The sequence below is a fragment of the Hyaena hyaena genome, unplaced genomic scaffold (assembly GCF_003009895.1).
Source record: "Hyaena hyaena isolate Hyena2069 unplaced genomic scaffold, ASM300989v1 scaffold_405, whole genome shotgun sequence".
Lineage (NCBI taxonomy): Eukaryota > Metazoa > Chordata > Mammalia > Carnivora > Hyaenidae > Hyaena > Hyaena hyaena.
The window spans coordinates 194,842-208,474 of NW_024081039.1; the positions used below are offsets into that span (position 1 = coordinate 194,842).

At 48.5% G+C, this 13,633-nt stretch overlaps 1 protein-coding gene across 1 annotated transcript in view; it reads left to right on the forward strand.

Moving 5' to 3' along the window:
• ZDHHC14 (zinc finger DHHC-type palmitoyltransferase 14) overlaps positions 1-13,633 on the forward strand; it is a 223,008-nt gene that overhangs the window by 183,869 nt on the left and 25,506 nt on the right. Inside the window, exons 5-6 of the mRNA XM_039252072.1 lie at positions 185-322; positions 3,825-3,873. Coding sequence (XP_039108003.1) covers positions 185-322; positions 3,825-3,873 — 187 coding nt within the window. The remainder of the gene's footprint in view (positions 1-184; positions 323-3,824; positions 3,874-13,633) is intronic.

Genomic DNA, 13,633 nt, shown 5'->3' on the forward strand with positions numbered 1-13,633 from the left:
GGGAAGGTCAAAATTAGATGGGGTTTTTGACCGTGTGGAGGTCAGCACCCCTAACCCCCCACCCCAGCACAGTTTAAGGGTCGGCTGTGCTGTCAGAGTATTGGGTAGCAGGGAGAGGTTCCTCAAGTAAAAAGGCATTTTATTAACTGATTTCCGTATTTTTTTTTTCTGCCTCTCATTTCAGAACGGTTTGATCACCACTGTCCCTGGGTAGGCAACTGTGTGGGGAAAAGAAACTACAGATTTTTTTATATGTTTATTTTATCTCTGTCTTTTCTGACAGTCTTTATACTTGCATTCGTTATCACCCACGTCATTCTTCGTAAGTATGCTGGCGAAATCAGATTACGTATGTAACCATTTGCCTGACTTTGGTTTTCGGATTTGATTTAATATTTTGATCATTTCGGGCTTTCTCTTTCTTCTCTTTCCCCTCTTCCTGGCCCTCCCCTCACTTCCAGCCTGCTGCCTTATGTGTGTGTCCCCTCCCTCCCCCCTCCCTTCCCTTCCTCCTCCTGTCACCCTCCTTGACCCCCCCCCACCCTTCTCGCCGCCCTCCCTCCCATGTTCCTTCTACTCCCCATTCCTCATCCTTCCAACACAGCCGCCTGGTCACCCCAGATCGGGCTCTCCTTGACTTACCAGACTTCTTTCTTGATACACTTACCCCTGCTCCAACCTCAGTGACCTCACTTTCTCCTTTACTAAGGAACTCCCTGGAAGAATCATTCCCACATTGTCCGCAAAGGATAATCTGCCACAATGATAACCATCAAATAGTAGTTTTGTTTGTTTTTTTAACATGATATTGGCATAAGTGAGAACAGTCACCATCCCTAAAAAACAGTATCTGAGGATAAAGACTGGGTTTCCTAACATACACACACACGCACACATACACACACACACATACATGCACACATATACACACACATTAAAAGATACACAATCGAAAAGATTTTCAATTACCTGGTAATACACACACATATATATGTATATATATACACACACATGAATGCCTTCTATATATATAATTCCCTGGTATATGAAGGAAGCAACTTTATTAAAAATGATATTGGGATATTAGTGATTTTAATGTATATTTGCCTAAGCAAATGACATGTTTCATTCCCCACTCTGAAGGTCCTGATTTCGAATTTCTTTGGTCTCTTGGTTATCCGATTTCCAACAACAGGGAGTGGTGAGAAGTTAATTGGCTCTGAATGATAGACTTAAGCCTTGAAGCCTCCATCACACTGCCATTAGCCACATGAAAGGCCAGCATCGCCTCTGGCCCACGTTCCTGAAGTACAGCCGTCCATTAGCAAGGGCACGGCTGCTTTCTGCCATGTTTCCAGCACTCTCTGAACACAAGCCCCCTTTCTTCCCGGGCAGCAGCGCTAATACCACGGGTGGCGTGCGCCCAGGCTGATGTTAGAAGTGCTTACTCCCTGCCTCGCTTTGCGTGAGGTTTGGTGCGGCCCGAGATAAGGAGGGCATAGAAAATTTCACATGGAAATATTGGTCAAAACTGGACATTACATGGAATCTTCTAAATGTGCATGGCATTTTAAAATGTAGGTCCCGTTCTTTTTGACTGAAATCCCTTCATCTGAATGTGACACAAGCTTGTAATCTATGCTTGAGAGCCATAACTTGGTGGGAGCCCAAGCAGAGGAATAACATTTATTAGAGGCCTTTTCCCCCCTGCCTGGGAGGGGTGTTAACCGTGGCCCTTTTCTCTCTATTTTCAGAGTTGAAAATGGCCAAAAGGTAACCATGGTCCTACTGTGTATTAATAGGCAAAAGAATCAGAGAGAAGAAACAATGGCTTACACGACTCAAGAAGAAATGAGTGCTGATGGTGCAGCACGTTTATGACATTAAAAAATAGTATTTAAACTTGACATTTTTATATCCTCTTTACCAACTTCAGAATGCTCTCATGTCTATATTATCGAAATGTATTTATGGCCTTGAGCTTACATTCTGGATATATTTGCTTGCTCACCTGCACACATGAACCCTGGGAACACATACTCACACACACACACACACACACACACACTCACACACACACACTCACACACACTGTGAAGCCGGCCACCTGGCGGGTGGTGTACATTTGGGTACACCCACCACAGTTGAGTGAGGTACCTTTCACTTTCATCTCCCCTAAAGTGTTATTCACCCCAGAGCCAGCAAAATAGAGTTTGCTGGTCTACAGCCACACCACCCTGAACGCGCCCAATCTCTCTGATCTCAGAAGCTAAGCAGGGTCGGGCCTGGTTAGTACTTGGATGGGAAAAAAATAAAGTTTGCTGTAGTTGATGCTTTATATATTGTTAATCCCATCTTCCACAACAAAAGTGTTCAGAATTTATCTGCTTGCAAGTTATCCCACTATGTTGAACAAAATCAAATAAAGATTTCCTCTTCCCTTGTTCTGTACCCCCCCCCCACAAACCCCTCTAAACAACCCCACTTGCCCCTAACTTGGCTTGGCACTCCATGCTCTCAGGAAGGGCAGGTTTTTACGTGGCTCCCATAACCCCCAAGATTATAAAAGCATTGGCACAGGCAGGGCACTGTCACCTGAGTTCTCCCTGCCAGGTAACGGGGCTCCGAAGGGAGGCTGAGGGAGAATCCTGGGGTAGCAAAGTGTCTGGGGAATCTGACAGCTGCACTGCCTTACTGAGAAAGGAAAGTCTAGGAAAGCAAGCCAGTCTGGGGTCGCAAGGGGAAAGGGAAGCCATTTTTTTTAGTGTCCTCATTTTGCCTCAAGGCAATGTTTGCTCTGGGATCTGCCTCAGCCCCACTTGCCGGCTTCGCCCCACTGGCCTAGGGGAGGTGGGAGAGGAAGCCTGAAGCTTTCCGTCTTCATTTTCCCACTCTCTGGCACATTCTTGTGCCTCAGCGGTGGCCAGTGGGGAACACAGCACAGAGGAAGTGGGGCCTTGGGGATGAATTTGGAGCCACCCCACCCCCAGCCTTCCCACATACACAGAGGGGGCCAGGACCCTCCCTCTCACTGCCCCCCGCAGCCGCAGCAGAGATGACACTGTGTCCTTTCTCTCCGTTCCTCTCATCGCTGACCCCGGCCAGGTGATGTCCCCAAAACACACGGCTTCACGCAGCACAGCGGGGACCCAGCATCACCACCCCAAGATGGGGGCGCTGAGACCTTCCCCCACCGTGGGCATTTATTTTTAAAAACCATGATCTTGACACATACAATAAAAGCTGCTTCTTGTCAGATATGTCATTACTCAAGCCCCTAAAGAAAATTTTATTTTGCATACACAATTCATGTTAAAATGTCTTCAACCCTGAAAGAGCCAGTAATAAACTCCAACGTTATGAGTTTGTTTCCTCTGAGTGCAGAGAAGAGGTCTTTTGTACGCAGCCTAGTTTATAGGATGCCCCAGGTCAAAAGTTAACAAACTTTGGGAAAACAGTCTTTCATAAAAGAAGAGGAAAAAATAGCGTACAGTATTCTGTTTTCCTATTAAAATGAGGAAAACAAAGGAGTAATCAGAACTATAATTTATGGGAAAGTATGCAGACATCCATCTGCTTTTATTGAAAAAATACCCTGCAGATGTCGGGTCTAATTATGAATCTGCCATTTTCTGGTTGAATAACTTTAGCGGAATCTCAATGTCCCGATCAGTATGCTAGGTGCCGTCGCACAACAAAATATAATTATTTAATTGATCTTTAGACACCTATTATTTTTATGTAGATGAGGGAGCTTTCCGCACAAAGCCTGTTTTCCTGGGGGTGAATGTTTGAATACTAAATTTTGGTTTCATTTCCCACAGGTTCGCAACAAACAGGATTCCTAAATGCACTTAAGGACAGTCCTGCGAGATATCCTTTCTGGTTGCCTTGTTTCTCACAATGTTAACGTGTTCAGTATCGGACTGACCTACCCAGCCACCTCTTCGTCAGTGCCCTGGCTTTTCTTCTCGGAAGCCATACTTTCTTGCATTCCATAAATCCTCCAGAACACTCCCCATAGTCGCTTGCGTGAGTTGCAGAGTCCGAATGCTTGAACCTCAAAGTGGCTCGTTTAAGCCGTGTTTAAATCAAAGTGCTCTTTAGCTAGAAAGCCACGTGTAAATTCTTGCCCACTCAGAAACCTGCACTGATTTGTGTTAAATCAGGTTGGCTTGGGTAGAAGGAGGGCTGCGAGATCCATTCCACTTCATTTTGATCAGGGGGGTGGTCCCTGCAGTGTATTTATAGATGCCCGTGTGAGGGTTGCCTTCTAGATATGCAGTCACCAGACGGGAGTCCTCTGACCCTCTATATGGATTCCATCTGGGAATCTCATTGGGCACCCCTTCTGGCAGCCTGGATGGCCTACATTATATCCGGGAACAGAACCTTTTTGCAGTCTTGAATGGACTAAAGGTGGTCCATCTCAGGTCATTCGGATTGATCCCATCCTGCCAAAGAGTGTATATGGGCATGTACCATGGTAATTTTGAACTTCTTGAAAGAAAAATGTTCATCCATGATGTGCCCGAATGGGCTCCCCGCCTCACCTGTCCCCTTAGGTTTCACATTCATTGGTCTCGCGTTGGCCCACTGGACCCATTGACCTGACTCCATCTGGGACCCAGCTCTCTTTCTTCTTCACGTAACCAAGTAGACTGGATTTGAACCTCTCATTACTCCCCAAAGTAATCTTCATCTTGTGGTAGAGGGTTCTTAAACAATGAATGAAGAACTTAATTAAGATCTATATATCATGTACATCATTTAATTAGTAAGATAAGGCTCATGTCCCTGGGAACTGATGTGTGGGTGTGTGGGTGTGTGGGTGTGGTGGTGGTGGTGTTATTAAGATAGATCTGACAACAAATAATATAAAGTATCTCCTTTTTGGTGCCTCTGTGTTTATAGGCAACACAGAATGTTGGTTGCAAGTATAGATCCTATAGTCACCTAATCTCTTAAAAAGGGGATGGGTGACATAGGGAAGATATACAAAGGGGACTTGGGTCCCATCTTCTATTAAGGAACCGGGGAGCAAGAGTTAGCTCGAAGTTATCCAGAAAGAAAGGTGATCCTGAGCATGAAATTCTCAGTGTTTGTGGCTGCTAAGAATAGGCCTCATGAGAAATGTCTCTCCTCACCCCTCTCCCCAGTCCTGGCAGGGGGTGACAGCCTCCAGCGTGGTCTCCTCCATGCCCTTCTATTTTCAAGGCATGTTGCTTTGGCATATCTTATAGTCAAGCCTTGTCTTTTCTTCCCAGAAGAAGAGGCTTGTCTGTCTTTCAGGAAATTGGTTACATCATGAAAATATGCTGGTCATATTAAGTTTTATAAATGCACCTTAGAACCGGAACTGAGGTCTGGGCTGCCAGCTGGAATGCTTTCTGAAGCCTCAAGAGCGTGGCAGCCTGAGCCACCTCCCCTCCCCTGTCCCTGGCACCTGTGACTTTTCTGACACCGGATGCCTGTGCAGGATGCCTGTGGAGCACTTCAGACAATGAGGGGACGTCAGTGACAGGGACTCCTCTCCGTGGGGAGGGGAGGCAGAAGCCTGACCTGAGGCCTGGGGGATCTATTAGCTGCCCCATTCCCTGGGGCCTGCAGGCTACCTCCTCCTCGGTGCCACCGTTGGGCACAGCACTCCCCTCTCTAGCAGAGGGCACACACCTCTTGTGTGTGGTTGGTGCTGATGGGTCCTCATGGCATCTACTACAGACCTCCCAGCTCGTGGGTCTCTTCTTAGCCTAACCCCAGAGAGAGTCACAAGGAAGGACCAGGTGGCCGGTCTTGGATTCCTGCTGCCTCACAATGAATACTGAGGCCTGTGGTCATTTCTTTTAACCCTTTTACATCTCAAGTTTTTGACCTGAGATAGTCAAGCATTGCGTACTTGACATGCCATGGTGACAAAACCAGTTATATGGGATATAAGCGAGAACACCCAACACCAAAGCATCGTCTACGCGCATGGCAGGAATGATTTCAAACAAGCTTCTTTTTGTGGCGATACATGCAGCAGGCGGGTTCTGCTAACCGTTCTTTTAGACCACACACATCTGCTCGCTCTCATGATCTGGCTGTGCTCGGAGTGTGTATAATCAAGAGCACTGTGTTCCCCGGGAAGGGGAACAGACAAATGTTGTTGCTAGAAAGAGTGACATGCTGACTTAAAAAAAAAAAAATGGGGCACCTGGGTGGCTCAGTTGGTTGAGCGTCCAGCTCTTGGTTTTGGCTCGGGTCAGAATCTCATGGTTTGTGAGTTCGAGCCCCACGTCAGGCTCTGCACTGACAGCATGGAGCCAGCTTGAACTCTCTGTCTCTCTCTCAAAAATAAATAAACTTGAAAGGAAGGAAGGAAGGAAGGGAGGGAGGGAGGGAGGGAGGAAGGGGAAAGAAAGAAGAAAGAAAGAGTATCATGCTAACTTTGCTGGAGAAACTATTCATATAGAAAGGGGAGGAAAAAGGGAAATGCCCCTACTAGGTTCAGAGCAGATTTTAGCTTATTTTCCCCCAAAATATCATCCTCAGGTAGAGGTAAAGAGTTTTCTCTACGCCCAGGTTGCGAAAATTCCCAGGCATCTCAGCCGCTGCCTTTCCAAAGGGTGTTGCCACCTGTAGGTGCTGAGGTTTTCCCTTTGTGGCTGTCACAGGCCTGCCTTCCGTGTTCAGGAGGCTCAGTAGCCACGTGGCCCGTCAGAGCCAGCGGCGGCCACAGCTTGCTCTGAATGCAAGACGGGCCACTCACAGTGTCCAGACATGCCTGCAGGGCATCCTGCCTCCTCCTCCAGGCCGCAGCCTTTCATAACAGGCCCAGATTGCACCGGGCCATGTCTTAGAGGCTTAGAACAACACAAATTTACTGTTCTGTGGTTTTGTGGGTCAGAAGTCCAGCAGGCTCGGCTCGTGTCTGCCCCGGGTCCCACAGTGCTGAAATCAAGGTATCAGCAGCCTGGACTCTCATCCGGAGGCTCCGGGGAGAATCCTCTTTCAGGCTCAGATGGGTGGTTGACCAAGTTCTTGAGGGTACAGGACTGAGGCCCCATTTCCTTGCCCCGTTCTCTGACTCATGACTTCCTTGCTCTTCGAAGCCAGCAATTGTGGGTCAGGTCCCTCCCACGCTTTGAAGCTCTCCCGCCTCTCGTCCGCCCAACTCTCTGACCTCAGCCAGAAAAGCTCTCTGCTTTTGAAGAGTGGTTGCTCCCTGAGAATCCAGGATTATCTTCCCATCTCAGGGTCCACGACCTGCAGTCTGCCACTCCCTTTTGCCATGCTGGCAATATATTCAGAGCCGCCAAGGATGAGAACATCTCTGGGGAGGCCACTGCTCTGTCGGCCCCACGGGCCTTTGGGGAGGAGGCACCCTGAAATCAGGCTCTCAAGTCCAGGTGGATTTGAGAGGTTTCTCTCTTACACTTGTCCATCAAGCTCACTCGCGGTACAGCTCAGCTCTGAGTCTATGTCTGGCCTCCCTGCCCTTTCTGCCCTTGTATCACTTTAGGTTTGAGGTGAGAGACAGAAGTTAATGGGTTAGTGTATGTGTATACAGACCCGCACACCCACATATATCTACATATACATATGTGGTGTGGTGTGCGTGTGTGTGTGTCCTCTCCTGAGGTCAGGTTTTACGGCACCTCTTGATCCGCTGTCATTTTGGGCTCCTGCCTGTTAAAAGGTGACCTAAAGCTGAAGCCAGAATATAAAGACTGATCTGATAAGCCCCCTCCTTGCCCCCATTTCTCTCCCAGAGAAAATCAGGTACCAAGAGCAGGACTCCGGAGGAATCTGACAGCACAGAGGCCCATGGGGAAGAGATGGGCGGGGGCGGCGGTCCCAACCGGCATCTTCTTTATGATTTCTGGAAGCAGTGGAGAATTTCAGGAACATCAGACATACCCACACAAAGGAGCGAGGTGCTGGGTTTTCTAATTAGGAAGAACATCCATGGTTTCGTGTGCCCCCGAACACTCCTCCCCCAATCCGTATGACTACTTACAGGCTCTCTGCGCTGACAGCGTCTTTTCTAAGTACGTGGTTTGGAGAAGAATCCCTCCTTCTATCGAGTGAGTCTCTGAAGAAGCGTTGAGGTCTGATGATGTATCATGAATCTGTATTCCAGAAGAAAAAGGATGGTTCAGGTTCCATGAGGTGGTGATGTGTTTTTGAAAAAAATACTGAGTTCTGGTCATGATATATATTATATCATGTATATAATATATATATGATAAGTAAGGCCGGATCCCATCAGGATGCGTGTTCAGTATTTTGGGCTCCTGCCTTTCCTGAGGACACCTGTGTGGCTTTGGAAGGGGCAGGGAGTGGCCAGGCAGGTGCTTCTGAGAGACAGCTTTCAGCTGACTGAGAAACGTGTGCTCACCACCGGGGCAGCTCAGGAACAGCATGGCCTGGTGAAGCGATGAGACCGCAGGCCCTAGGGGTGGTCAGAAAGAGGATGGATTGTGCCTACCCACGCGGTAGGAGGTTCTGGCATCAGATAATGTCAATACCTCCAAACCTCCTTCCACTGCTGAGGCCCTGGGAGTTTGCGGGTCTCTTTGGGGGTGGTTGATTTCTGATGGATGAAACTGTGACATTTCAGACTCAAGAAAACTGCTCTCTGGCCGATGGCAGGGCGGCCCACAGCTTGTCCTCTCCAGACCTACAGTCTGTGTGGAGCAAGAGTTCGTATGGCACCAAGTTCTTAAAACAAGAGGAGGTTTCCTGGCCGACTGCCTGAGGGCAGGACTGGAGTCCAGTGTAGCCACTACACGTGACCACTGCGTGTTCTCGGGCAAGAAGATAACCCAAATTTATAGCTTTTCAGTAGCCTCCAATCTGATCTCCTGACCACGATATCTAAATATTTTGATGACAATTCAGGGCCCAGGCAAAGGTTTCTCACAGTAGATTTACTGCAAAATATCCAGCTAAAAGCAATGTCCTTGATGAAGTGAGAGAGATCAGAAACACAAAAGTCTGTTTAACAGCTAATCGAGGCACCTTATCCGAAACACTGCCACGATAATGCAAACAGTGACACACCAGAAGCTCTAAATTGAGCCCACGCGACACCAGGAGGCCCATAAGAGAAAGGAAATCAACCAGCTCAGTCAGTAAGTAGCCTGGACTGGATGGCGTCTAGTTTGTGGCAAAGCCAAGAGGAGGGGTAAGGGGAGGGAAAGGAGAAAGAAAAGGGGGAGGAGGAGGAGGGGGAGGAGGAGAGGAGGGGGAGGAGGAGGAGAGGACGATGGGTAGAGCCCGTAGGCTCACTGCGGCACTCCACACCGCAGCCCTGCCCACGTCAGGCCTCAGAGCCCCTGGCCAGCCTCCCCTCCCATTGCCCTCTACGTGGTCTGAGGCCACTTCCTCCCTCTCATCTCTGCCTCACAGAAGCAGTGGCCGTGGGGTGGCTGGGTGCTCTGGACTCTCAGGAGCCCCCGCCCTTCCCCAGAGAGAGGTGGGAGGCGAGTCTTCTTCACAAAGGAAGGCACCGCGTCTCCTGTCCAAACAGCCAGGCAGGTACCAATGGATGAGGTCCGCTTGGCATCTGTTTCTTTCAGGATCGTTTGACGGAACACCCATTCCATGCAAATTCGCCAGGGTTACAAAGTCAAGAAGGATCCACCCGCCCAGACCTCTGAAGCACATTCTATCACACGGGGCAGAGCCGCGAGAGTGGGCAGGGTGATTCATTCATCTCCTCGATGAGCATCTGTTGACGCCGAGACCTGGTGTATGACTCTGATCTCTAAAAAGCAGAATAAGTCTCACGTGGCATAAAAAAATCATAGAGAGCTTGAGGTTGGGGTGAGGGTGCAGAAGGGCATCTTGCAGGGAAAGCAGGAAAGGCTTTGGCAGATAGCGTTTGCATAGGGCTTGGAAAGACTGGGGAAGAAGTTCTAAAACTGGAGACATGGAGGGGAGAGGTCCCGGGCAAGGCCGATGGCCTGAGCAGGGCCTGGTGGGACGTAGCAGGTGTCGGGGAAGAGCAGCGCGTCTGTAGGGTCAGAGCTGGGCTTGTGTTCACTCGTTCCATCAGCAAGGCTTGCGGGCTGCTGGCTCTGGGGTCTCGGCCGTGCTCCCAGTCAACAACCCCTCCGCCCTAATGGTATAAGCACACACGTGCACTCCCAACTCGTCCACACAGTGGGCATAGTGGGAGGGGAGCTGTGATAGCTAAGCCCTGACACCACTGTATACCAGTGAGCGAGTGGGACAGCATCCCTGCTGAGGACGCTGGAGAACCAGCCTAGATTTCTGGCAGGTGAATGACATCACCAGAGCCTTTGTGTTGTGGTGGTTGTGTTCTTAAGAATACTCTAGAGGGGGCGCCTGCGTGGCTCAGTTGGTTAGCGACCGACTTCAGCTCAGGTCATGATCCCCTAGTTCAGGGCTCAAGCCCTGCTTCAGGCTCTGTGCTGACAGCCCAGAGCCTGGAGCCTGGCTCCCTCTCTCTCTGTCCCTCCCCTGCTCATGTGCTCTCTCGCTCTCTCTTTCTCTCTCTCCCTCTAAAAAATAAATAAACATTAAAAAAATTAAAAAAGAATACTCTGGGGCTCCTGGGTGACTCAGCCAGTTACGAGTCCAACTTCAGCTCAGGTCATTATCTCATGGTTTGTGGGTTCAAGCCCCGCATCAGGCTCTGGGCTGACAGCTCAGAGCCAGGAGCCTGCTTTGGATTCTGTGTCTCCCTCTCTCTCTGCTCCTTCCCCCCTCATGCTCTCTCACTCTCATCTCAAAAATAAAAATAACATAAAAAATTTTTTAAAAAAGAATACTCATTTGCAGCAGGGAACACAGGAAAGAGGGGAGGCCCCTGCAATTGAGATGTAAGATAAGGGGACAGCTGAGCAGGTAAGCAATCAAATCAGGCCAGCTGGGAGGGGCCGAGCAGGGAGAGTGGGGGCCAATTCAGAAGGCTAAGCCCTGGTGCCCACAGGAAGGCAGGCACAGCGGAAAGAGGAGAGAGCTAGCACCCGTTAGAAATGAGCCCTATTTGAAATATATTTATGCGCAGCACCTAAGAGATGACCCCCGGGACCCCCCACATGCGGCCAGAGTGCGTTCTGTGGGAATCACAGTCCTCTGCAGCTCCTTGCGTGAAAGTCGGAAAGTGGAACAAGTCACGAGCCTGCAGGGACAAGGTTATAGCCTCACAGGAAACGGCCCTGGTCACACACAGCCGAGGCAGCCGCGTGGCCTCGCCTGCCACTCACCGCGTCGCGGATCTGCTCCAAGGAACCCCACAGGGGTCCCCACAGGAACGGGCCCCGGGGCCTGCCGCATAAGCCAGAGAGGAGAAGCCCTGCGATCAACCGTCGTCGCAATGAAATGGCATTAACATCCAATTAAAAGGATTACAGTCATTTTTAATCATGACTTATTGTTTGGGGCTCCCAGACACAGAATTTTCAGTGGTTGCTAAATCAAACGGTAATTGATTCTACGTGTGTGGAGGCTCTCGCCAGAAAGCCTTTTTATCCCCAACTTGCATTCATTTCGAGGCATGCTGTCTGAAAGGCACCGATGGCCTAATGGACAGGGTTGTTTTAATGGAATTTGGTAGAAGGCTTGCATTTGGCTCAGTGCCTTCAGAAAGGAGGGACACAGGATGGCCCGCTGGAAAATTAATGAAGGCGGCACAGGCCTTTGCCAGACCCAGCTTTCATGGCCCCTCTGTCCCCGTGTCCTCGGATCCTCAGAGGGACCCAGGAAATAGGTAGGACAGGTGTCCTTTGGGCCGTTACAGCTGAGCCTGCACCGAAGGGTCAGATGACCCCAGTTTGCGCTTAGCAGCGTTGCCAGGACTGGAGCCCGGGTGTCCTTACCGCCAGCCTCTCTCCAGGCAGGGAATTGACATGCTTTCCCACTGCCCCTCACCTGTCTGCGGAGGGAGTCCGCAAAGAATTAGCATCAGACTACATCTCACAAGGTCACAAAGTTGGGGGTGGGGAGGTTGTTGGGGTTTTTGTAAATCACTCAAGTACTGTACAAACATACTCTCGTCACAAAAAATTTCAAACAGAAACGTAAAAGAAGCACCACTCTTGACCCTTCCTCCATCGTTCTGGGGGAGTCCTGGTCAGTTTTCGTGGGTGTCTCCAGATGGTTGCTATGAGTTTGAATACATATGTGTCCGTACACCGTTGCAGGGACTGTTTCTACCTAAAAAGGATCATTTTCTTTGCATTCTCCAGCAGTTTGACTTTTAGATGTTTCCTGGAGATATTTCCATGTCAGCATGTGGACCAACCTCACTTTTTTTTTTCAACTGCTTTATAGAATTTTAGACTATAGACGATCCATACTGTATTCTTCTGTTGATGAATACTCAGATTTCTTAATTTTTTTACTGCCTGAAAAATGAGGTGGTGGGCCATCTTTCATGTATGTCTTTGTGTACAAGTGTTAGTGCTTCTCCAGAATTGACAACTAAATGTGGAATCACTGAGAGGAAAGTTAAGCATATTTTTAAAAATTTTTTGAAGTTTATTTATTTTTTGAGAGAATGAGAGAGAGAGTGAGCATGAGTTGGGGAGGGACAAAAAGAGAAGGAGAGAGAGAATTCTAAGCAGGCTCTACACCGTCAGTGCAGAGTCCCATGTGGGACTGAGATCATTACCTGAGCCAAAATCAAGAGTCAGATGCTTAACCAACATACCCTCCAAGCATATTTTTAAAAAGTTTTTTTAATGTTTATTTATTTTTGAGAGAGAGAGAGAGAGAGCAAGAGTGAGGGAGGAGCAGAGAGAGAGGAAGACACCATCTGAAGCAGGCTTCAGGCTCTGAGCTGTCAGCACAGAGCCCAATGCTGGGGCTTGAACTCACGAACTGTAAGACCATAACTTGAGCTGAAGTCAGACGCTTAACTGACTAAGCCACCCAGGAGCCCCAAAATTTTTGAAGTTTATTTATTTTTTGAGAGAGACAGAGAGAGAGAGTGAGCGAGCATGAGTGGGGGAGGGGCAAAAGGAGAGAGAGAGAATTCCAAGCAGGCTCCGCATCATCAGTGCACAGCCCCATGCAGGGGTCCAGCCACGAGCCCTGAGATCATAACCTGAGCCGAAATCAAGAGTCAGATGCTTAACCCACTGAGGCACACAATGAGCCACCCAGGTGCCTGGAAAGTTAAGCATCTGTTAAATGTTGACTGGTATGCCACATTGTCCCTTAAAGAGATTGTACCGACACCTTCAGCCACATTGGATGTTACCAGTGCTGAGTTTTGCCAATTTGATGAAGGAAAACATTCATTGGTTTAATTTCCATTTTCTGGCCAACAATCAGCTTGTGCTTGTTTCCATGTTTGTTGACATGTTTTTTCATCACCACAATAGGGCAGCTCACAATCTCTGTCCATTCTGTAATTGGGTTGTTTGTTCTTTTCCTATTAATATGTTCTTTATCCGTTCTCAATAACAACCATTTAATATCTCTTGCCAATATTTTTTCCCAACCTGTCACTTACCTGTTAAGTTTATTTTAATACAAAAAAAATGCTTAACTTTTAACAAAATCAATCTATAAATGAGATACTACATGACTCCTAGATTTTGTGCCTTAGACCTGTACCCCCAAATTATAGGAATATGTCCTTTATTTCCCTCTAATACCCTTACATTTTATT